The sequence below is a fragment of the Sarcophilus harrisii genome, chromosome 1 (genome assembly GCF_902635505.1).
Source record: "Sarcophilus harrisii chromosome 1, mSarHar1.11, whole genome shotgun sequence".
In the NCBI taxonomy this organism is placed as follows: domain Eukaryota; kingdom Metazoa; phylum Chordata; class Mammalia; order Dasyuromorphia; family Dasyuridae; genus Sarcophilus; species Sarcophilus harrisii.
Genome location: NC_045426.1, coordinates 566,116,768 through 566,143,144, shown reverse-complemented (window position 1 = coordinate 566,143,144; position 26,377 = coordinate 566,116,768). Strand labels below are relative to the sequence as shown.

The window sequence follows — 26,377 nt, the reverse complement described above, 5'->3', positions numbered from 1 at the left end:
GCTAGTCTGATTAATAAATTGGTCATTAGCTAGAAACTGCCCCTTGGAGTTTTTATTCATCACACAAGCTTCTCAATGGCATTGGTTATGTCCCCAATGCTTGGTGATTTGCAATTATTAAATTGCAGGAGACCTGGAACCAGGCTTCTCTACTCAAAGGGAATCTGCAGAAGCTATTGGAGAAGGATAGTACACTAGATGTGTCATCTTTGAATTAGGAAAAGATTTTTGGTTAGTTACATAAATAAAAATATACTTGTTGGAGGAAGTTTAACCTGTACTGGACCTGTATTAACCAAGGTCGTAAAAACATTTTATTTTAAGCTACTTCTATTATTAAAAGTAAATTATCATCTTGAACTAAAAATTGATTTTCCACAATTGGATATACATCATTTTCACTACTTATTGATCAAAACTGACAAACTATGGTTGCAATTTAAGTTGTTGATTTAAATATGATTTATTTGGACCTTAGGATATGGAAATTTTTTTTTACTATAACTAAAACTCTGTAATTTCAGCATCATAAAGAATTTAGAATATCTAATGAAATATAATACTCATAAAAGAGGATGCTATGGAATACATAAGAATTTATTAAATAGAGAAATAGAAAGTATAACAAATTTTAATGAAAAAATTAAAGGGAAAACAACATAAATATCTAAGAAAAAAATTAGTTACATTTCTATTTCATTTTTTTGATTTATCTCTCAATCTGAGTAGACTCCATTCCAGCTTTGGATGATCATCATATTTTACTGATATTATTTAAACTCTCTTTTTAAATGTTTGTTTTAAGGAAAGAATTGGTAGTATTTGCTAGAAGTTTTATATAAATGTTCTATTTTCTTCCCCTTTTTTGGTACCTTTTTGAGGTCAGTAACGCTTTCTTCCAACTATAGGCAAAAAACATTTATCTGCTTTTTTTTAGTAGCCAATAATCTAACTATATGTCTTGAGAGTGACCCGTAGACCAAGCCAGTATACCACTGGGCAACAGTACTCATAAAGTTAGCCTCTTAATATCATCTTGGTAAAGTAATTAGTATGATAATCCTTATTTAACTTCTTCCAAAATTTTATTTCTTAAAGTCTACATTTCAGAGATAGCAAAGATTTCTCCTAGTCTTCAAGACATTTTAGGTAATAATCAAATCTATTCTAAATAACTAGTAGAATTTCTAATAGGATGCTAGGTGTTATACAAAGAGAAATACATAGACCCATTTCTGGCTCCCAAGGATATTATAATCCATTCTGGCCATGAATATACATTTATAGGGCATTTGGCTAGCAAAACAATAGAAATAGTACAAAATAAAGAAAAAGTCACAAAGGGGAATTTAACAAACATTTGTTAAGTGTTTACCACTTATAAAGCAAGAAAGAATGTTGTACAGTAGAAGAGAGTTAACTTGGGAGTCAGGAAGGGCTATGTTGAAGCTGGGCCTCCAACATATAATAGCCCTGTCATTATGGGCATATCACTTGTCCTCTCTGTGTTCCTGGTTAGTAGGTATTACAGATAGGTTGGTGAAAAGTTTCCATGCTGAGAGTTCCTTATAGAGATGAAATCATAAGTTTGGACCACCTCATTTCCCCACTCCCAGAAACGTACAAGGTATTAAGATGAACAAAGGCTTTACAAATGTTGTTATATAATAACAATTAACACTTTTATAGTACTTGAAAATTTATAAAACATTTTGCAAATATTGTCTTATTTTATCCTCACAACCACTCTGGGAGGCAGTTGCTATTATTATCCCCATTTTATAGTCAAGGAAACAGACATTCAGAGGTTAAGTGATTTGTCCACGAGCACTCAGACTGGAAGTGTTTGAAGCCAGATTTAAAATCAAGTCTTCCTGATTCCCAAGCCAGAGCTCTATCTTCATATCAAACTTGTGAAGTAGAAACTACTATTATCACCATTTTATAGACGAAGTAACCAGTGCCGAGAGAGTTTAAGTAGTTTGCTTAAGATCACACAGCTACTAGAAATCTAAGGCAGATTTTGACAATTCTTCCTGATTCTAAGTCTCTAGTTCTATCCATAGAACTCCCTATCTGACTCTTTACAATGCAAATGAATTCTAGTTTAGGACCTTGTAGTAACTTTGTGACAGTGGAAATATATTAATTACATGGACTCTGGGTTTTCCCATTTTCACTAAATATCTTGATTACTCCAAGAGAACTCTATGAAACTTCTTTGATCATTGTAAAAGAGAAGTGCTGATAAAGGAACTTAAAAAGTTTCCTGAAATGTATGAGATTGAGTAAAACAGGTGAAGTTTTCTCAAAAAGTCTATGAGATAGAGTATGTCAGACCTTAGGCCTAAATCACATGATCCCTATTCTCAGAGATCTGCGGATTTGGAAGATCAGGCCTTGAGGCCAGGTTGCAGGAAATCACATGATTTCTAGGCTTAGAAGTCTTTAAAAGTCAGACCCTAGGTCAGCCAAGAAAGTGACAAGAAGTGATGTGACTCACAGGAAGCAGACAACATTGGTGACCACTGGTCAAAAATAGTTACTTCCTTTTTAGTACATCCAATGAAAAGATTTGGACTTTTTGCTCTTTAACCTTATGGAAATCTAAATTTGGAGATTTTGTTGCTTAATAAATTGTATTAAATTTATATAGATTTAATCAAAACTTATGTTTTCAAGTTATGCCAATTTGATCATTTTTATTATCTCTGCATATAAATCAGAGTTATAGTGTTTATCATATGAGTTGTTCTGACATCATTTAAAGGTGCCAAAGCATTTTTTCTTCTAAATATTCATTAAATGGCAAAAATAATTCATCTAATTTTAAAATCTATTCAAGCTATATCAAAATAATGTTAAGTATTAATAGTCTTTTTATTTTTCCTTAAAAGTATTTATGATTATGAGTTTGCTGTTTCTGTTCAGGTCAAATGAAATTCATTGTAGTGGAATAGAAAATATGAAATGGAGTAAAAAGGGAATGGGTTCCTATGCTCTCTCTCTTACTTGTTAGTTGTTTGAACTCAAGGATGTTTTCATCTCTCTGATTCTTAGTTTCCTCATCTATAAAGCAAGGAAGCTGGAGTAGATGAACTCCAAAGTCCATTCCAGCTCTAAATCTGATTCTATAATCCTAATTATGACAGTAGGTTTGGGAGTAGATGAAGAAGAAAGGAAAATACCAAATAAGGATTTAATTTTGGGGACAAAAATATACAAATAGGTAAAAATTTCTAAAAAATAATAAGATTTTTTTTATATGAAGTAGTTTAGTAGTTGCAAGAGACATTGACTATTTTTATTTACTCAAAAGAAAAAGAAAAATCAATGTGATTTAACTATGCCCTGGACAAAGAAAAGAGAACCAGTGAACTAATAGATATTATGAACATTTAAACTCAGGCCAGTTGAATAACCACCATAGCTTCCAGGTCTTCTAACTATTAGTTATATATGCCGATACCAAGTTTTGTGAAGTATATTTATTGCTCATTAAATTCATATGGGAGAAGACAAGTGCCAAAAATAGGAATGGATCACCTTATCTAATTTATTCATTTAACTAAATGTATTATATGAATAAGAAAAAGGTTCCTTGGACACTAAATAACTTGAAATACTGAGGCATTATAATGCCATAAAAGTCAAACTGAGAAAAGTATTTAACCACACTTTGGTACCATTACCCGTGGTGCCTTTAAGCCAGGTTTCAACAGTGATATTTCGACTAAGTGCCTTGAAATCTTCATGTGTCAGTTGGGAAATTAAATCAGGCATAGTTTTCATCATCTTATAAACAAAGTGACGTTCTGCAACATTCCTGTGAATAGGGCTGTAAAAAAAAAATACACATATTACAAGTAGGGAATTTAACTTCTTTGTTGAGACTTATTTAGAAAAAATGCTGATGGACTTCCATGAAGAGAGCAACCCAAATAACTTCATTACAATAAAAAATATGGATTTTTTTTAATTCAAAAATCATTACAAGAAAAAAATGGTCATCAAGTAAAAACAATAACATTAAAAATAATGGTCTGAAGGCACCATACAATGATATTATATATATATATATATATATATATATATGCACATACACATACATATACACACAAAAACAAAGGCCCAATTTTTTAATACTAATATTTTACCATATTGTATGGCTCTGTTATAAATAATAAATGAGGATCATTAACAGATAATAGAGAGATGTAAGTAATCTATACTATAGATATATTCATATATATGTGTGTATATATGTACATATGTGTATAGAAAATGAATATGTATATAAGAAATGATGATCTGAAAGTAAAAACTAGAATAAAGGGTTTCATCAAGGAAATGAATTAAAGAAAAAGAAAATGAGCTAGTCATTTAGTAAGATCTAAAGATTATAAGTAAAGTGTTTGAGGACTCCACTGGTATACTTTTGATGTCAGGAGGATTTGAGGAAAGCCTCTAGAATATTAGGTAAACTTCTCTGACAAATCTATGAGACACATGGATGATCACATTTATGTAATAAATATGAATAGTTTGCAATCTACATTGATGGGAAGAACATTCAGTTCAATGAAGTTACAGAACCACATGAGTAATGCTTAAAAAAAAAAAAGTTAAAGAAAAACATGAAATTGGCATGAATGTAGAAGAAGGATCTGTGACTTCCTTACTTTCAAAATTTCTTTCCACGCATACAGATCATAATCCATGGGTGACTTAGCTTGAGGTCCAAGGACCTGATTGCTACTTATAAAAGAAATGTTAGGTCAATTAAGGGGAACAATAGATACAGTGCCAGACTTGAAGTCAGAAAGGCCTGAGTTCATATCCAATGTCAGACACTTACTAGTTCTGTGATCCTGGGCAAGTCACTTAACCCAGTTTTCTCATCTGCAAAATAACCTGGAGAAAAGAATGGGAAATAACTCCATTTTGCCAAGAAAACCCTAAAAGGATTACAAAGAGTTATACACAACTAGAAATGACTAAACAACATAAACGTAATTGATTTATCCAGGTTGATATAGTCAATAAACAGTAGAGTCAGAATTTGAACTTAGTTCTTCCTGACTCACAGTTCTTCATTCTAATCACTATCTTCATACTGCAAAATATTATTATTGGTTACTTGAAATTAAAGGAAATCAAACAAAACTTTTTTTGTGTGTCTTGACAATCCTGGAGTAATTACGCAAAATACAGTATTTCAGTATTTCTTATTAGCCTTAATCAAGCTACAAAGAAAATGCTAATGAATTGCATTGTTTCTAACTTTAAAGAAATAAGTATTGCATGTATGCTTTAAGCTAACATTTCAGAACTATAGAATAGGATCCTGAGGAGAAATATATGAATGCAATAAAAATATTGTAGATAACACAATCCAATCATATAAGAGACTCATCAATTTTCATAGTAAAATTGATCACCTAGAAAAAATGATCCCTCATACCAATATATGAATTATATATTCTTTTCAGAAGGTGATTATAGTAGTTATACCTTTATTAGTTCCACTGCCTAATTTTTTTTTTTATTTAAAATGTTAATAGTTGGGAAATTAATTAAGAGAAATGTTATGGTGCAGTAGATAGCCAGGTCCAGAAGCAGGGAGGGCAGGGATGAAGTTCTCAAACTGCTGAATACTGGCAGTGTGGCTTTGGACAAGTCACTTAACCTCTTAGTGACAGAAGTAACTCACTGAGTCTAAAAGTTAAAGAACCATTAGCAATCTTCATTGGTAAGAGAAGCTTATTCATTGGGAGCTGCTTATGCTAATGAAATGATATCTTGATTTTTAAAAAGATTAATTCAATTTGAATATTCAATGAGACTTCTGATTTTAAATGCTTTGTTGTGAGGATGCTTCAGTTTTCTGAAATTCAACAACTCTTTTTTTTTGAGTGGAGATTTTTTTGTTTATTTCTTTAAAAAAAATAGCTTTTTATTTTCAAAATATATGCAAAGATAGTTTTCAATACTCATGCTTGCAAAACCTATGTTCCAAATTTTTCTTCCTCCCTTCTTCCCAAACCCTCTCCTAGACATCAAGTAATCCAATATATGTTAAACATGTGCCATTCTTCTATACTTATTTCCACATTTATCAGGCTGCACAAAAGAAAATCAAATCAAAAAGAAAAGAAATGAAAAAGAAAAAAACAACAAAAAGACGAAAATACTATGTTGTGATCCACATTCAATCCTTATAGTCCTCTTTCTGGATGCAGATGGCTCTTTCCATCAGAAGTCCATTGGAAATGACCTGGATCACTTCATTGTTAAAAAGATCTATCAGAGTTGATCGTCACATAATCTTATAATTGCTGTGAACAACTTCTTTATTTGCACTAGTATAAAAAATTGTCTATTGAAGCCTTCCAATGTCACAAATGAAGCATATTTTTTTGTACTTAGAGTAACACCTATTATCTTTATTCAGGTTAAGATGGTTAAGATGGCCACTGGCATCCATTCTATTACTGAAATTCTGGGATCCTGTGATTAGAGGAATATTTTCCTAACCTCATTTAATTCTACTGTGCAATGGCAACATTCTCTTATATGAAATAATATTTATGAAATTAGCAAATAATATATAAACATCAGAGAATGTTTATATCCAGTGTGATGATGTCAAGAAAAAATTTAGTGAATCCCTCAGAGTATTTTTGACTGATTATGCATATGTATTATTTTCTAAGAAAAAGTGCTGATCCAAGCAAAGTAGTTTCTTCCCTAGACAGTAAGGAATTAAATGTAAAGATAGTATCTACATATTTGGAATGAAAAACTACAGAAAAAGGAATAATGAATTATTTTTAATGAAGAGATTGCTGAAGAAAAATTGCCAGGTGCCAAGTAAAGAACTATCATTATAAAATAAAATTTTAAAAAAATAGATGTTCAAGCACATATTACTTGGAAATAACTATCAAGCATAATAGCACTGGGTCTTAATATAAGGGCAGCAGAACTTGAGGCTATGCAATTCACTTCAATGAACATTTATTAAAATTCTACAAACATTGAACCTTAGGGATTTAGGGGACTGCATAGATTATCTAGTCAAATGTCTTCTGAAACATCTAAAAAATTGTAGTTTTCCAGACTATGCTAGAAGGTAATCAGTGACAGTAAAACTCAGCTTCAAAAATATCCACTTCCATTTGGAAATAGCTTAAATTTTTGGGAATCACTCCTTATCATCTAATTATTTTACCATTATTTCCAATTATTTTCTCCAGGAGTCAGTAAAAATTGAACTATACTCTCTTCCAAATGACAACCCTTTAAATATTGGAAAAGAGAATATTTTTTTCTAATAAGCATGCTGTTTCTGCAACTGCTTTTTGAGTATTGTATCAAATTACCTTATTATTCTCATTGTCCTTCTCTGTATATATTTTAGTAGGCATAAAGTGAGAAGCTTTATCAAATATTTAACTGAAATCTAGGTAAATACATATAGAATTTATTCTATCTACATATTAAGTAATAATCTCCAAAAATGATATAAGCATATCATTCAGTCAATAAGCATCTATTAAGTACCTACTACATGCTAGGGACTATGCACTGGAGATGAAAGAGTGTTTAAAGACAGTCCCTGTTCTTAGGAAGTACATGATCTAATCAAAGGCAACAGAAATGAAACAATTATATACAAGAGCTATCACAGCTGTATATTGTATAGATTAGAAAGAATCCACAAAGGAAATGCACTAAAATTAAGAGGATTAAGGAAAGGTTTTGTTTAGATGGTAAGATTTTAGCTGAGACTTGAAGGAAACCAGGGAAGACAGAAAACAGAGATGAGTAGAGATGAAATCCAGATAATTTTATATTTGATTCTGTAGGTGCTTTGAAATTTATTGAACAAGGTAGTGACATGGTCAGACTTGAACAATTAATTTGATGACTGAGAGCATGATGAGCTAGAGTAGGAAAAGACTTGTGGCAAGCAGACTAACAAGCAGGTTATAAAACTTGTTCATACAAATCATAAAAGTTCATAGTGATCAGCATTTCTAAACCCTAGCAATCACTTTAACAATTCTTCCTAGAATCTTACCTAGAATTCAAGGTAATTAACCTATAGTCTGTAATTATTGATTATCTTTTTTAAAAACATTTCATTTAACTTCTTTAACTCTTTCCCCACGTTGAGTATTCCATGATTCCCTAAAGCCAACTGATTATTTCATCTATTATATCTACAAGTTCTTTTAGTACACTGTGATGTAATTTATCTGGATCAGGTAGCTTGAACTCATTTAGAATAGTTAATTGCTCTCTCACTTCTCTTCATTTATCTTCATTTTCAATCTCTGTTAATCTTATTTATATGACCTTTCCCAATATGAAGATCATTATTATCCTTGGTGATGAAAAAAGAAGCAATTAAAGGTTGAGTAATTCTGATTTCTCTGTCAAAAGTTGTTGTTACATACTGGTCCAAAGAGTGTATCTATCTTTTCTTCATTATTTACATGTTTTAAAAAAAACATCATTTTTCTTAATTTCATGGTCTTTTAAAAACATCATGTTGTTTTGGGTTTTATCATTCCTAAAACTATTAAAAACATATTGTTTTAATTTTCATTTTCAAATACATTCTTCCTATCTTCCCTATACAGAGATTACATCTTAGATATCATTAATAAAGAATGAAAAGGAAAATGGAGTAATGGAAAAAGCAATAAAATACAACTAACCAATACATAAATGGAGTTTGACATCATATATCATGATATACACTTCCCTCTACAAAGAAAGGAGAAAAAGCTGCATTTTTTTCATATTTTAATTGGGATAATTCAATTGTATATTATTATTATTTCCTCTACCATACTTCTACAAAGAAGAGCTGTATCTGCATTTTCTTGTCTCTTCTGGAATAACCTTAATCAATTCACTTTTAGTGAATTTTTAGTGGTTTTTAATGGTTGTCCATTTCATTTCCATATTGTAATTCTTTAGCCAATCTATGCTCAATAGTTATCTACTCTATTTCTAAATCTTTTTATGACAGAAAGTGTTAATATTGAAATTTCACTGCATGTATGACTTTTCTGTCTTAGATTTTTGTCTTAGATAGTGGGATCTCTGGGTCAAAGGGCATAGAATATTTTATTTCAGTAATCAATCATAGACAAGTTTCTGGAGAACAAAATGGGTTATCCTTGACTAAGAATAGAACCTCCTTTTCATCAGCGATGAGAAAGGAATAGGGAAAGATGGAGGGAAATTCTGGAATGGAGGAAGAGAAGAAGAAGTAGCTGGTGAAGCATGTCATTTATTTTCTCAGTAGAATAGTAGGAGAGTTAGAAGTAGGAACAACACAGCCGTTTATTTAGGTCTGGGACACTTCTAATTGGGGTTATGTTCTACCAAATCTAGTATATCTGTAGTTTCTGATGCACTGCTGAATCAAACTGCTGGCATGCCGCTTCAATAATAATAACAAATTAATAACCTGAAAAAAAATTATTTCAGTTCAGTCATTTTTCACTTGTGTCCAATTCTTTATGACTCCATTTTTGGTTGGGGTAGGGAGTTTTGACAAAGGTATGGAGTGGCTTGCCATTTCCTTCTTCAGTTCATCTTACAGATGAATAAACTGAGGCAAACTTGGTTAAGTGATTTTCCCAGGGTCATATAATTAGCTTCTGAGGTCAGATATGAAATCAGGAAGGCAATCTTCCTTATACCAGATACAGTACTTTATCTACTGTGCCATTCAAAAATGCCTTCTAGAACAATTGGATCAATTGATAGAGCTAATCTAATAATCTAAGTTGGTTTAATTTTCTACAATTGTTCTTAGTCAACCTGGAAAATTTTCTGGCCTTGAAGTAAGAAAGACTTCAAGGTTCTTTTGATGTTCATTTTCCTGATATTGTTTCTTTTGTTATTAAAGATTCTTCCTTTAAAAATTACTCATATCTTTATAATTTATTCATTTATCCATTCATAAATCAAACAATCAATCAGCAAGTCTTTACTACTAAGGGCCTGGTATTTGTCAGATACTGTGAATCTTTTAGCTATTAGAGAATGGCTCTCAATCATACATTTTTGTTACTTCTTTGCATACCTTACATATCAGACACTTAAGAGATTTTTGATGCAAAGATTTTGTTACCTTTTTTAATCTTTGTTACAAGGTTTAAAAATCTATATAGGTTCTCCCCCCTCCCCATTGTATCTATTTCTCCAGTTTTCAAGGAGTTATTTTGGGGGTTTGTTTATTGTTTTGTTTTACAGTTTTATCTGAGGAGTGCTTTAGCTGCAATTCCAAAATTTTGGCATCCTTTCTCATCATTATTCTTGATTCCATTCTTATAGTATATTCTTTTATTCATCTGAACTTACATAATTAACAGTGAAGGTGAGGTTATGTATGGATTTACGTGTGTGCATAATATATATATGTATAGTTTTATGTATACATATAAAATTTTATTTGTACCAATTGATGAACTTCTATATACCTATATCAATCTACCTATATACCTCTCCCTTTTCTCCTTCATCTTGATTATTTGAGTGTGTGTTTTTAGATCTTATTCCTAAGCTAATTTTTACTTTAATATTTTTATCTTTTTTCTGTTTTTTTTATCTGAATTCATATATATAATCTTCTAAAATTCTAGTGAACATGATAACCATTCTCCTCCTTAACTCTTTTGAGCTCTAATGGCAAGGTTACTTTTTTTCAAAGCTTTCCATCATTTGTATTTTTCATCTAGTTCTTTCAGACTAGGCTCAAAAAGATACATAATAATAGTTCCCAATTCATCTACAGTATGAAAAACAAAACTATCAGCAAAGTAAATTTTAAAATCTATCTTATGTCTTTAAATATAGATGATATCCTATATATTTCTGTAGGCAAAATAGTCAAAAATTCAGCACAATTGCAAAAGTGGTAGCAATAAATCACTTGTAAAATGGTCCAAGGATTTCTAGATTCCCAGGAGGGAAATAGCCTTATGTAAGATAAGAAAGGATCATAGAATTTCATAGGATCATAGTATCATCTCAAAAACATGTGTTTTCCAAAATCTCTTGTCTAGAATCTCACTCTCCTTTGAACATAACATTTGTTCATACACTTTATGACACATATAAATGTAAGATACTTGACTAATTATAGAGAGTTGAGAAATATCCCTTAAAGTCATCTAAGTAAAAGACATGTTATCCAAGAAACTACAAGCCAAAAAGGTGGATACAACTTTGTTCTTACATAAATGCTTCCCTGTTTAAGGCCAGAATAAGACAATGGATTTAATATCAGAAGCTAAGCTTTAATACTTCATCTTTTCACATATGTGAAGATGTACTGAAAAAAATACATTAACACTAATTTTGTAACTAAGTTGATGCCCCCAATTTCCAGGCAGTGCACCATCAAATCCTACTGCAGAAAGACATGGTGAGTTTGCAATTACTCACTAATCAGTGCCTCCTTAACCATCAATATGCACATCATCCTCTATCTGTTCTCTCATTTGTACTGTCTAATCATTTAGGGGTGAGTGAACTGAATAAAAATGCAGTCTTATTTGATTGTCCCAATTTCAGGTGACAAATATTGGCTGCTATTCAGTATTCTAGAAAGTGGGTTTGGTCATTCGGGGAGTAGACAGCTGTCAGAGACACAATGTGCCTGTCTGGTGAGCTTATTGCTATGTTTACATACATCTAAGATCTAACAGAGCTGGGAGAACACCTATTAGCTCTACCTGTCCAGAATAATGTTAATGAGCTATTGCTGCTTAACAATGACTCCTGCATTCCTGGAAAGAAAGGGTTTTCAAGACCAATAAACTATCTTCTTATACCCTGCAATATTTCTTCTGAGAAGAAAACTTACAACTCAGAAACCTCAATGGCATCTGGAGGAGAAAAGATAGAAAGCACATTTCAAAACATCCCATGATAGGTGGATAAATGTACTCATCTTGGCATGGTTTTTAAAAGGGGCTGGGAATCCTTTTTGAAATTCATATGAATTGTGAAATCTATAATTTCTTTACATTTTCATGAATTCTCAATTCTTGACATCCAAATGCATTTCACTTTAGAGTTTTTAATTTTTTTAAAAAAATTTCTCATTCACAGGTACCAAGAATCAAAGAGCAAATGATTGCTACTATCAATATTTTAGAGAACCGGGACTGGATTGTGGTTTCATAAAATCCTAAAAAGAGAAATTCCCTCTACCAATAAAATTGTTCTTTACAACTTAAAATTTTACAGGATTACCTGGAGCACTGAGGAGTGACTTGCCTAGGATAACAGAGTTAGGATGTATCAGAAGTAGAAGTTAAACAGAGGCCTTTCTAGCTCCAAGGGAACTTAAATTCTTTGTACCAAATTGTCTCACCATTAATAACTTAAATTTATACTACAAAGCTTCAAACTTTTCAAAACTCTTTTTTAAAAAAAAGCAGTCCTTTGAGTTGTACATGTAATCATCTCCATTTGACACATGAAGAAATTGATGCTCAAAGAGGTTTGTAAACCCAAGGTCACACTAACTAAATATCTCTTGTATGTCCTCCAAAGTCATCATTCTTTTCTCTTCATCATACTTCCTCTGGTAGGAATAGCTCAACAAATATAATGTACATGAAATTCAATAAATAAATAATAAAATGTATATAAAAGCTCAATAAATATAATGTATATAAAACTTTAAAGTAAATCCAAGAGTTTGTTACCTCTCCCCAATACAATACACATATGTGAAATATCAAGAAAAAGAAAAAGTCATAAAGCATCTTTAAAATATTTAAGCTCTATTTTTACTACACAAGGTAAGGAGAAAAGGAGAGCAGAGAGAACTAATATCAGAATTTATCTTCCAAATTTCATTTTATTCATGGGCTTTTACTTCCTCAGACAAGAATTTTATCCAAATTAAAAGTTATAGGCTTATAGATTTAGAGCTTAGAGAAACTTAGAGGTCATGTAGTTGAGTCCTCTCATTTTATGGGTGAGCAAGCTGAGAATTGAAGAGGTTCCATTAGTTGCTCAAGGTCACAACAATAGTAGGTAGCAAAAACCTACATTATCTAATTCCAATTCCAATACTGTGCAGGAGATATACAAGTCAGTAAAACAACCAACAAAAAGATCTGATAGCAAATCATTTGTATTAAATAATAGGACATTTAGAATTTTGTTGTTTTTTAACCCCTTCTTGACATCCTTATGTCAGTTTATCTGATTTGAGTCCAGCTTTAATATGATAAATTTTCTTACACTTTTGAAGGTAAAGGAAACTTCTTCAAGACACTTACCAAATGTTGTCCCTTATGCCTCAACACTGCAGTCCCCCTTCCTAAATTCCATTCAGAAAAAAGTCCTGCCTGCTATGTACTCAAAACGGTTATATGGAAGCTCTCATTGAATCACAGATCTAAAAGTTGGAAGGAATCACAAGAAGCTATCATGTTCAACCTTAACACCTCCTAGCAAAATTAGTATCATCTCCATTTTATAGGTCATAGAACATTTCAATTGTAAGAAACTACATATATATATATATATATATATATATATATATATATATATATATATAATTTTGTGGGTTTATCTTATATCCTGCAACTTTGCTATCCCTGTGAATGGTTTTCATTAGGTTTTTGGATGTTTTTCTAGAATTCTCTGTTTATCATCATATCATCTGCAAAGAGTAATAGCTTTATTTCCTCATTTCCTATTCTAACCCTAACCCTAACCCTATTCTAATTCCTTTAATTTTTTTTCTTTTTTTATTGCTAAAGCCAACATTTCTAGAAAATGTTACTAATAATGGTGATAATGAGCATCTTTATTTCACCCCTGATCATATTGGGAATGTAAACAGCTTCACTCCATTACAAATAATGCTTGCTGTAGGTTTCAGATAGATGCTGCTTATTATTTTAAAGAAAGCTCCCTTTGTTCCTATGCTCTCTAGAGTTTTTACTAGGAATAGGTACTGTAATTTATCAAAAGCTTTTTCTGCATCTATTTGATCATCATATGATCTATGTTGGGTTTTTTAATGATATGGTCGATTATGGTAATAGTTTTCCTGATATTGAACCAGCCTTGTATTCCTGTATTAATCCCATGTGGTCATAGTATCTTATCCTGGTGATAAATCACTATAATCTATTTTGCTAATATTTTGTTTAAAATTTTTGCATTAGAACCAGGAAATTATTGTACAAGATAACAAGAAGATTATATGATGATCAATTCTGATGGACATGGCCCTTTCAACACTGAGATGATTGAGGCCAATTTCAATGGTCTTGGATGAAGAGAGAGCTACCTGCATCCAGAGTGAGGACTGTGGGAATTGAGTGTGGATTACAACATAACATTTTCATTCTTTTTCTTGTTGTTTGCTTTCATTTTGTTTTTTTTCTCATTTTTTGAATCCTTTTTAATCTGATTTTTCTTGTATAGCAAGATAATTGTATAAATATATATACATATATTGGATTTAACATATATTTTAACATGCTTAACATATATTGGATTACTTGCCATCTAGTAATGGGGGAATGGGGGAAAATTTAGAACACAAGGTTTTACAAGGGTAAAGGTTGAAAAATTATCCATGCATATGTTTTGAAGATAAAAAGCTTTAACAAATATATATATATATATGCATATATATTTAAAGATAAAATACATTTTTATCAATATTCATTAAGGAGATTGATCTGTAATTTTCTTTCTCTGTTTTGACCCTTCCTAATTTAGGTATCAGTACCATATTGGTGTCATAGAAGGAATTTGGCAGTACTCCTTCTTGATCTATTTTTCCAGATAGTTAGATAGTATTAGAATTAATTGTTCTTTAAATGTTTGGTAGAATTCACTTATGAAATTATGTGGCCCTGGAGATGTTTTCTTAGGGAGTTCATTAATGGCTTGTTCAATTCTTTTCTAAAGTGGTACTGTTTAAGTAATTTATTTCTTCTTCTGTTAAGGTGAGCAATTTACATTTTTGTAAATATTCATCCATTTCAGTTAGATTGTTAGACTTGCGATCATATAGTTGGACAACATAGCTCCTAATTATTGCTTTAATTTCTTTGTCATTAATGCTAAATTTACCCTTTTCATTTTTGATGCTGGTGATGTGATTTTTTTCTTTTTTTCTAATCAAATTAACCACAGATTTATCTATTTTGTTAGTTTTTTATAAAACCAACTCTTTTATTTATTAGTTTAATAGTTTTCTTAATTTCAATTTTATTAATCTCTCCTTTCCCTTTACCCCCCCTAATCTTATCTTTTCCCCTAGTATTTCTGCCCTACCTTCTATCCTGTCTCTCCTTCTTTTCCTTTTTCTACTTCTTTTAAGGGTTAGATAAATTTCTATACTTAACCCAACGATTAATTTATTCCATTAGAACCAACCCTTTCCCTTCTTTCCCTTGATTGTAATATGCCTTTATCACCTCTTCATATGAACTAATTGTCCCAATATACCTCCCCTTTCCTATTTTTCAAGTAAAGACCCTTTTCTATCCCTTAATTTTTTTCTTTGATGTCATCACATCATAGTCTATTCACAAGCACACCCTCAGTCCATGTGATGCCCCCTCTGCCTGCCCCAGTAACAGATACAGTTCTCAAAGAGTTACTGATGTCATTTTCCAATCTAGGAATGTAAACAGTTTAATTTTTAAATGCTATATATTCTTCTGTTTACTTTTCTATGCTTTTCTTAATCTCTGTGTTTATAGACTAAATTTTCTGTTTAGTTCTGGTTTTTTCAAAAGAAATAATTAAAAGTCTCTTACTTATTGAAGTTCCATCTCTTCCCCTAAAAGATGATACTGAGTCTAACTGGATAGTTAACTCTTGGTTGTAAATCTAAGTCCTTTGCCTTCTAGAATATAGTATTGTAGGCCTTCCAATCCTTTATCGTTAAAGTTGCCAGATCCTGGATAATTCTGATTGTTTTTCCTTGATATTTGAATTGTTTTTGTCTGGCAGCTTGCAATATTTTTCCTTGAGTTGGTATTTCTGGAGTTTTTCAATAATGTTCCTATAAGTTTTCCTTATGGATTCTCTTTCCAGGGACAATTGCTGGATTCTTTCAATGAGTATTTCCCCCTTTTCCTAGAATATCAGAGCAGTTTTTCCTTAATGATACCTCAAAGAATAATATCGCAGATTTTTTTGATAATGGCCTTCAGGAAAGCCAAAAATTTTTAAATTGTTTCTTCTGAATCTATTTCCAGGTCAACTGTTTTTCCAATGAGGTATTTCAAACTTTTCTTTCATTTTTTTCATTCATTTTCATTTGTTTGACTGATTCTTGCTGTCTCACAGTCATTAGCTTCTGTTTTCCCTTGTTCTGGTTTTTAATGTATGAGTTTCTTTAATTAGCTTTTGTATCTCTTTTTCCATTTGGTTAATTCTAGTTTTTTCTTCAGACAATTTTTTTTCCTTCCTTTTTCAAGCTGTTGACTTTCATGCATATCTCTCATTTCCTTTCTCATTTTTTTTGTCTTTTACCTCCCTTTTTTGCCTTTTAAAGTTTTTTTTTAACACTTCTAAAGAACCTTCTTTAAGCTTTAAACCAATTTATATAACTCTTTGAGATTTTTTCTGTGCACTCTTGTCTTTATTGTTGGTGTTTTGGTCTGCCCTGTCACAGGCATATCTTTCCTATGTCAAGATGCTTTTCTGTTCCTTGCTCATTTGCTTTCTTTTGGTATTTCCTCTTTTTTACTTTTATGGTTGAACTCTGCCCCCATGGAATAGGGGGTTCTGTCCCAAGCTTCCTGTGTAACTCTGAGCCTTGGCTTTGAGCATAAGGACCCCTTGTATTTGTAAGTGTAGCTTTGTCTGCCCTGTTCAGAAAACAGCCTGGTTTCCCAAAATTTGCCTTCTGAGGTGGGACTGGAAGATGCCCCCCCCCCCCCAAGCACTCCTCTCCTGAGCCAGGACGGAGGGTGTCAATTGCTGATTTGCTCTAATTAAAAGACCCTCTCACGGGTTTTCCCAGATTCCATCTGAACTGGGCTTAACACCCTTTTCACCCCAGTGAGACTGACCTTTCTTTAAAATTTTTCATCCATCTTGAGCTGGAGAGGGGTTTCATTCTGTCATACTCTTCAGAGGCTTGGTTTCAGGTGGTTTTCGAGGAAGAGTAGGAGAACTGGAGCCGCTTCCTGACTTTACTCTGCCATCTTGGCTCCACCCTCAGAAATCAGTTCAATATTTTTATTTATTTGTTTGTTTGTTTGCTGAGGCAATTGGGGTTAAGTGACTTGCCCAGGGTCTCACAGCCAGGAAGTGTTAAGTGTCTGAGGCCAGATTTGAACTCAGGTCCTCCTGACTTCAGGGCTGGTGCTCTATCCACTGCATTACCTAGCTGCCCCCAATATTTTATTTTTTAAAGAAAGAATATTCAATATTGTTGTAAAGTTGAAAGTATGTTATAATCATGGGGTACTTAAGAAACGGAGTACTTTGTGTTTAAAATAGCAAAAAAATCCTTTTTTTTTTTTTAAAGAACATATTGATTTTCACTGGAAATGAATAGATTCATGTTTAAAATGCAAACCTTGGCGTTCTTATTCAAAGATTTTTCTCCTTCACCCTTTACAATGATTGAATAGTAATATATACTGGGGATACTACTGGTGCCTTCCATACTCATTTCCTGGACATTCTATGTTATGACCAATCTGCACATGAGTGACTTTGAAATCTAGGTCTACATCTCCAATCTTGCTCTTTGTTTTTCTGAATTATCTGTCTGGTTATTTTATTACCACCGAAAATTCAATATAGCAAAAAAATGATTCTGTATATATATTCTCTGACATTCTTCTTTTAAGAGAAAAAAAATATTTCACCAGGTTTTCTCCTTTTCTAGTTTCAAAAAAAATATTACTTTCAATTCCATCATACCATAGTATATATAAAACCATTAAATATAATTCATTTTTTAGCATGGCAGTCCTCTAAATTATCCTTTACTCCTCATCTGCACAGTCAAAAACTGCATCTCAATTCAACTATTCTAAAATTTTCTTAAAAATCCCTCAATGTTTTATAATTTGCCACTTCCCTGCTCTTGTTCACACCATTCCCTGCACCTGATTTGCCTGCATTCATGTAATCTCTTAAAATCCCTCTCCTTCACTCCTTAAGCTTAGATATATTGTTTATCCTGTAAAATTATCTTTGATCCTATCAGCTAGTAGTGATCTTTTTCTTCTATAAATTATATTTTACTTACATCTTTTTTCACATTTACCATATTACATTTTGTAGTATAGTTATTTCATTGTATGTATCCTAATAAATAGTACTCTTTCTTTTCTAAATAGCAAACATGTTTTATTTATCTTTTATTCTACCCAGTGAGAGTATAGTATAATCAGGTTGAATAAATCATATCTATGTAATTCAGCTAGGTGATGTAATGAGTAGAGAACTCGACCTGGCATCAGGAAGATTCATTTTTCTGAGTTCAAATCTGTCCTCAGATACTTTCTAGCTGTATGATCCTAAGCAAGTCATTTATCCTATTTGCCTCAGTTTCCTCATCTGTAAAATGAGTTGAAGAAGGAAATGGCAAACTACTCTGTCTTTACCAAGAAAACCCTAAATGAGGTCACAAAGGACCCTAGGGCATGACTAAAAACAAATGTACAACATGCAAATAAAATCTATTCTTCATTAGTTTCTCAGTTTCCAATCACATATCTTCATTCTATATTCCCCCCATGAATCTGTAATTTCCTCAATATAGAAAAATGTCTTTCATTGATATAGTTTCATAATTCTTCTGGAGTCTACAGTTTTAGTAAGTTATCTGAGGAACTGAGAGTCTTAGTGATTTTCCCAGTGTCACTCAGCTACTCTAAGTCAAAGAAAGAGCTTCAGTCTAAGATTCCTTACTCCAAGGCCTACAAATTCCAACTTGTAATTTCCCAACTCTTTTACTGGCAAGTAACCTTCTTAGACCTTTAAGAACTCCCTAAGGCTTAAATGCTAAATTACAAGTGAATTATAATTTTCACTGGTGAAAGAATCTCTTTATTGACTTTGATATTTTACTAAATTCCTCTAATAGCTTTTTCTTCTTTTTTAGAAAAAAAAATATATTCAATAATTTAATGGCAAATTATACTTTACTTTTATCAGCTATTATCTTTTCCTATTCTCTCACTTGTCTCCAATCAACTGAACTTTTCTTTTACTTACCATTGTTACCTTCCCTGACTCTGTACCTTCCCTAAACTACTTGTTCTCCATTTAAAAGCCAATCTCAGTCAAACCACATCTCTTCATTAATTTAAAGTTTCTCCTCAGATCTGAGCACATTTCTCCCAGGACACTAAAGCTATTGATTTAGATAGCAAGCCAGATAATTCTACAGTCTTGTATGTTTCTTTCCCCCAAAAAATTCCTTTTCTCTTCTACTTTTTCCACTCAGCTTTTCTCACTTTTCTCAAAATTTGTTCTTATGTCACTTTCTCTCCAATTCATTTACACCTACTTCCTAATCTGCTTTGTTTTTCTTTAATCTCCCAAGGAAACAAAGAATCAAAAAAACCAACAAAGAAATATGCTCTTCAAAAGAACTAAAAATCATCCTTTAAAAATGATCACAATATGGTTATATATTTGTAGTTATCTTTTATTTTAAGTGACAAGGTTTTCTTGAGAAGGAACTATATTCTTATAATAATCATGAGGAAATAATACATGATTGTTAACATTTTGGATTGCAGAGTTTGACTTAAGGATTAACACAAAGGGAAAAGACACAGGATAAGAAATTTAGTGCAAGAAAATTTATCCTGACTTCTGTTGAACAGACCACCCATATACAAAGAGAATCCAACCAATACTATGATTATGTGCAAATCTAAATTCTATATTAATGTAGTCATACATTGAACAAATTAGGAATCTGAAAATAAATAACATTAAAATACAATAAAAATAAATTATTATTCTGTCTAAATATAGATTGGATGGACTTTCTTCATTATTGGTGTCAGAGCATATATACAAATAACCTGGAAAAAGAGAGTTCCTGTCATAACATTCTACTCTGGTTACCATAACAACAAAATATATTCTAATTCAAATATATTAATCAGTTTATACTTGATAAAGAAGGAAAGAGAGGGGGAAGAAAGGGGGAAAAAGTCTGTTGTTTAATCATACTCAAGGTAAAAAAAAATTAATATGAAGTTCTGTTAAACATTTGCACTTCCTACATGATTTGAGTAAAGCAGCATGGTATAGTGAACACAGAAGCAGGGTTAGAGTCATAAAGATCTGCATTCAAGACCCATCTTTGACAAATTTTAGCTGTATGATCATGGCTAAATCATTTTACCATTATCATTAAGAAGCCAATAACAACTACTTTCTACATTATCCATACTGTGTTAGAAATGGTAGAAATTAAAATCCATTTTTGCCACTGAGCCCTGAAAGAAAGATATGGCAAATGCTTAGAGATATCAGAGCTAGATAAACTCAGTAATGAGGAGCAATGAAAGATAAACCCTCTGGATGAGAGTTGGTGGCTTTCTAATTACAATGTTAGTTAACTTTTATGTATTATTTTAAGGCTTACAAATATTTTATGTTTCCTATCATTTGATCCTCACACCAACCCTGTGAGGGAAACACTGAGAGAATTGGTAAGATATTGAATGAGATATTAATTATGCACTTAGCACACTGCCTGGTACAAGTAGGTGTTTCATTTATGTGCTTAATAAATATTATCAAGCACTTATCACTACCTGATACAAGTAGATGTTACATAAATGCTTATTCATTTCATTTCCCCTTCTCCCCATTTTATGGGTAAGATATTGAAGTCCTAAAAGGCTTAAGTTCCCACACAATACATCTGGATGCAGAATGCAGTTCCACAATCAGTCAATGCTGCCACAACTCTGCCACTTATGGAATGATAAAAGGAAAAAGTCTCATAATTTCTATCACTACAAACAACTGGAGTCAGTGGTTACAATCAACCAATATTCATTAAGTACCTACTATGTGTCAGGTACTGGGCTAAATCCTGGGGATAAAAAAAATAGCTTCTTTTTAAAGACTTCAATTAGAATTTAAGAGAAATGAATGAAATTAATAGGTAGAGTTGAGGAGGGAAAGCATTCTAGTCCTGGGGAGCAGTGAGAGAAAATTCCCAGAGCCAAAATATTCAGTGTCTTATTCATTGAAAAGACAGGATATTAGTGTCACTGGATCAAAGAGGAGGAAGATTAGGAAGACTGGATGGCAGAAAGGGTCTAGATTATGAGTGTCTTTTAAAGATAAACAAAGTATTGGAATTTGATTCTGGAGGCAATAGAAAGCCACTCTTTTAAGTGAGAGAATACATTAATTTTTTGGTATATGGATAGATACATAACAGATTGGAATTGCGAGAGCCTTGAAGCAGACTACCATCAACTGCTTATTACAATAATCCAAGTATGAGAGGATGAGTACTGGTGCTACAGCAATGGCAGTATCAGAGGGGAGAAGAGTACATTTTGGGGATATGCTGCAACAATAAATTTTCAGGCCTTGGCAATAGCTTACATATGGGGGATGGTGACAGTAAGGAGTCAAAGGAGACCCCTAGGTTGCAAGCTAGAGGGACTAGGAGAATGAGGTTGCCCTCTAAAAGAGAAGAGGATTTGGGAATCCCCTTACATGGAGATGGTAACATTTATGAGTGATAACAAAATCAAGGTTATGACTATCTTTGTATGTGGCTGAGGGATGGTGGAAGAATAGTTCATGGATAATGACTAAGTTGAGGAAATGAGTGGTTATGGTAGCTAAGGAAGATACTATATGTATCCCTAGTCCTCTAGTAAAAGGAAAGGAGAGGAGAAAGAGAGAAAAATTGTGATTCATGTGATGAGCTCATTAAGCAGGAAGGAATTACCTGGGAGATCGTGGACAACTAACAGGATTTTTATTGGGTGCTGGGTATATATAGCATAACACTTGCAGGGGTCCTCAAAATATGGCCCACAGGCCAGATGCGGCAGCTGAGGACGTTTATCCCCCTCACCCAGAGCTATGAAGTTTCTTTATTTAAAGGCCCACAAAACAAAGTTTTTGTTTTGACTATAGTCCGACCCTCCAACAGTCTGAGGGACAGTGAAGTGGCACCCTATTTAAAAAGTTTAAGGATCGCTGAAGGATGAGAAGTAGAAATAATTATGGAGAGAGAAATCATGAAGAAACTAATTGAAATGATTGATATTTGTAAGAATTTAAGTCATTCCCCAACTGATAAATTGTTAAAGGATATGAACAATTTTCAGATAATGAAACTAAAGCTATATACAGTCATATGAAAAAATGCTCTAGATTACTATTGATTAGAGAAATGCAAATTAAAACAACTCTGAGTACTACTTCTCAGATTGGCTAAGATGACAGGAAACGATGATGAATGTTGGAGGGGATGTGAGGAAACTCAGACATTAATGCATTGTTGGTGAAATTGCAAAATAATCCAACCATTCTGAAGAGCAATCCTCAAGCATAACAAATAACTATAAAACTGTACATATCTGTATCCCAAGAAAATCATAAAGAAGGGAAATGGACCCACATATGCAAAAAATGTTTGTAGGAGCTTTTTGTGATAGCAAAGAATTGGAAAATGAGGAGATGCCCATCAATTGGTGAATGGCTAAACAAATTGTGGTATGTGAAAATAATAGAATATTATTGTTTTATAAAAAATGTTAAACAAGATGATTTTTAAAAGGTCTAGAAAGAACTACATGAATTGATGCCGAAACAAGCAGAAGCAGGAAAATTGTACACAGTAACAGCAAGAACGTAGATGATCTACTATGAAGGACTTGGTTCTTCTCAGTGGTTTAATAATACAAGGCAATCTCAATAACCTTTGGACAGAAAACGTCAGCTGCATCTAGAAAAAGAACTAAGGAGACTAAATGTAAATCAACATTTGTTCTTTTTTCTGGGTTGTTTTTTAATCTTCCCCAGGGTTTTTACCTTTTGCTCTGATTTTTCCCTCCCATGATTCATAAAAAAATAAATAGAAAGAAATGATTGACCGATTATAGTCATACTTAAAGATAAAAATAAATTCATATATCTTCAACATTTCTTTATATTAACAGACTAACAACTTAGTAACTACTGGACCTTCTAAGAATACTACCTACCATGAAAAAAACTATAAAAGATAGTCCATTTTTTAAAAGTTTAAAATTTATTTATGCATCTAGGAGCTAACATACTAAAATGAATAGCTAATATAACTATAAATATAACTATACCACAACATTTATCAAAAATAAAAGGGCACAAATTATATATGAGAGATTCACTAGTCATGGTTGGATCATGGCAATCTAATAAAAATTACAAAACTACCTATATTAATTTAAGCATTGGGTGTTGTCCAACCCAATAACTAAAAGGATACTTTTAGGAACTCAACAATTTTTTAAACTATTTAAGAAGAAAAAAATAGTCAGAATTTTAAGGAGAAGATGAGGGAGAAATTAAGAATAAAGATAGCATAGATTATCAGATCTTCATATGAGATATTAAAAAGGGTGGTAGACAAAGTAGTTCAACAAAATACAAAATCAAGTCTGATAGAATATGCAGTGTTTTATAGGCACAGTGTTTTATATGCGACAACCTTGACTTTAATTAAAGAGTTGTTTCCTTTTTAATAATAGTTCTTTCAATTTACACTGTTATATCCATTAGGATTGTTTATTGATTTCATTTGCTTATTTTACTCTTTATCAGTTACAATAAGTTTCTAGTGCTTCTCTAAAATCTTCATTTTCCTCATTTTTATTATGTGCATATTACATGCATGTATCAAATTTTTTACTCATTTGCTATTTGATGGGCATCTATTCTGTTTCCAGTTCTTTTCTGCTATTAAAAACACACCAATACCAACATTTTGGTGTAAATAAGACCCTTATACCTATCTTGGATCACTTTTGCATACCTAAAAGTAAAATCTCTGGGTTAAAGCGTTTAGGCATATTAATCATCTTTCAGTATTATTCTAAATTATTTTCCAAAAAGCAGTGACTGACTGTGTTTGTGTCTCCATAGCACCTTCGGTATTTATGATTTTCATATTTTTTCCCAATTTCCTGGGTTAGAAGTGAAATTTTAGTATGGTTTTGATTTTATTATTAGGGACAATATTTTACATGGTTGAAGATAATTTGCTCTTATTTGGGGAAATAGTCATATTCTTTGAGCACTTATACATTGGCCTATTGGTTTTATCTATTTGCATTATTTCTCGACAAATACCCTATATACCAGAGATGATCGAGAAAAATTTTGTTTTTCCTAACAGATTTTCTTTCTGTCCTAGTTACATTTTTTCCTATAAACTCTTTTCAAAATAATGGAATAAAAATAACCAGTATTATGTGTTTTATAATCAACTCCATTTATTGATGAGTTAATAATTGTCCCACTAGTTATCTCTGATTTTCTTTTCTTCTTCTATTGTTGTTAACAGCTTTAATATTTATGTCATATGCCACTCCTAAGTTTTTTTATGTTACATGGTGTAACCTGTTGGTCTAAATTAAATTTTTGTCAAACCATTTTCCAATGTTCCCAGAAATTTATGTTAAATACATATTCATTTTTCAGTAACATTTTCTTCCATTTCCCAAATTCTGGATTGGTGATATGGGACCATCAAGATCTGCTTTCCTGATCACAATCAATATCAAGTTCAAGATTTTTGTTAACTTTTCCAATATCAAAACTTCCAAAAAGAGAAAAAAAAAAAAAAAAAAAAAAAGGAAGGATAAACTAGATTTCAAGTGAATGAAGCTGAATACTCAAGATTAGAAGATTGAAATCTAAGCACAAGATAAAAATCTCAAGAATTTACATTGGACATTTTAAATTTTAAGAGCCCCCATTCAGAGTAATTCATCAGGATGAGGAGAGATTCTTAGACACAGAATAAATATTCACTTCTACTCCCGTGCTATAATACAAATTGTGAACAAGTCGCTGCTTCATATTACTACTCCCAATGATATGGAAGCTGTGCGTAACTACAAGGAAACATTGATTGTTTACTACTCAATATATTTGAACATTACAACATTATATTTGAAAGGAATGAAATATAAATTGTTATACAAGATTTTATTATTATTATAATAGGAATGAGAATGTATAGTTGCTTCTGTGGGTAAACTTAAAATTTGTACTAATGACAGTTTTTCTGTTGGTTTTTGTTTCCTAAGAAAAAATACTTTTGTCTCCAAGACTTGAAGAGTAATAGTAAATAGCAATGTTTTTATGTCTATCATTATGGAACTGAGATTATATGTGTCAACTCCATTCAAGTTTTAATGTTTGAAGTCATCTTTTTCTTACATCGTAATACTGAACAAATTACATTAACTTTTTGAGATCATATATAATTCTGCAACTTGAAGTAGGTATGGACAGGGTACTTAATACTGATTCTTCATCTGAAATATAAACCTTTTACAAATCATCAAACTGAGTTATTTTCTGAAGTAGTCCACCATTTATGAGAAAATTAAATTGTCATTTTCCATGATAGTACTCATGCTGGCAGCACTACACATAGTAAACTTCAGAATTTTCCATTTGAAGGCATTGATTCAAAGTTTTATGTGATGTAACATTTATTATGATATTGAAAGATTATCAAGGAAAGAAACAACAAAAAAGGTGAAGATATTATGTTGTGATCCATATTCAGTCCCCATAGAACTTTCTGGGTACAGATAGTTCTCTTCATCACAAGACAGTTGGAGATGGCCTGAATCATTTCACTGTTGAAAAGAGTCACTTCCATCAAAATTGATTTTCATATAATCTTATTGCCATGTATAATGTTCTCTTGGTTCTACACACTTCACTTAACACCAGTTCATGTAAATCTCTCCAGGACTTTCTGAAATCATCCTGCTGATTGATTGTTATTTCATAACATTCATATACCATAACTTATTCAGCCATTCCCCAACTGATGGGCATCCACTCGGTTTCCAGTTCCTTGTCACTATAAAAAGTGCTACTACAAACATTTTTACACATGTGGGTTCTTTTCCCTTTTTTTATAATCTCTTTATCCAATCTCTTTGGGATACAGACCCAGTAGAGACATTGTTAGATCAAAGCATATGCACAGTTTGATAGTCCTTTAGTCTCTACAGAATGGTTGGATTAGACTATATTATTTCTAAGTGTTTTTCCAGCTCTATTTTCCAGCTACTACACACCAACGTTAGTGTTATGCATCCTCTGGATT

At 32.0% G+C, this 26,377-nt stretch overlaps 1 protein-coding gene across 2 annotated transcripts in view; it reads right to left on the bottom strand.

Moving 5' to 3' along the window:
* The window catches only part of CNBD1 (cyclic nucleotide binding domain containing 1), a 541,331-nt gene that overhangs the window by 252,527 nt on the left and 262,427 nt on the right, over positions 1-26,377 (bottom strand). For both annotated transcript variants that reach the window (XR_004231043.1, XM_031946954.1), the window contains exon 5: positions 3,693-3,838. Coding sequence is in view for 1 of the 2 variants with exons in the window: in XM_031946954.1 (XP_031802814.1) it covers positions 3,693-3,838 (146 nt within the window). In the remaining variant the exon portion in view is untranslated. The remainder of the gene's footprint in view (positions 1-3,692; positions 3,839-26,377) is intronic.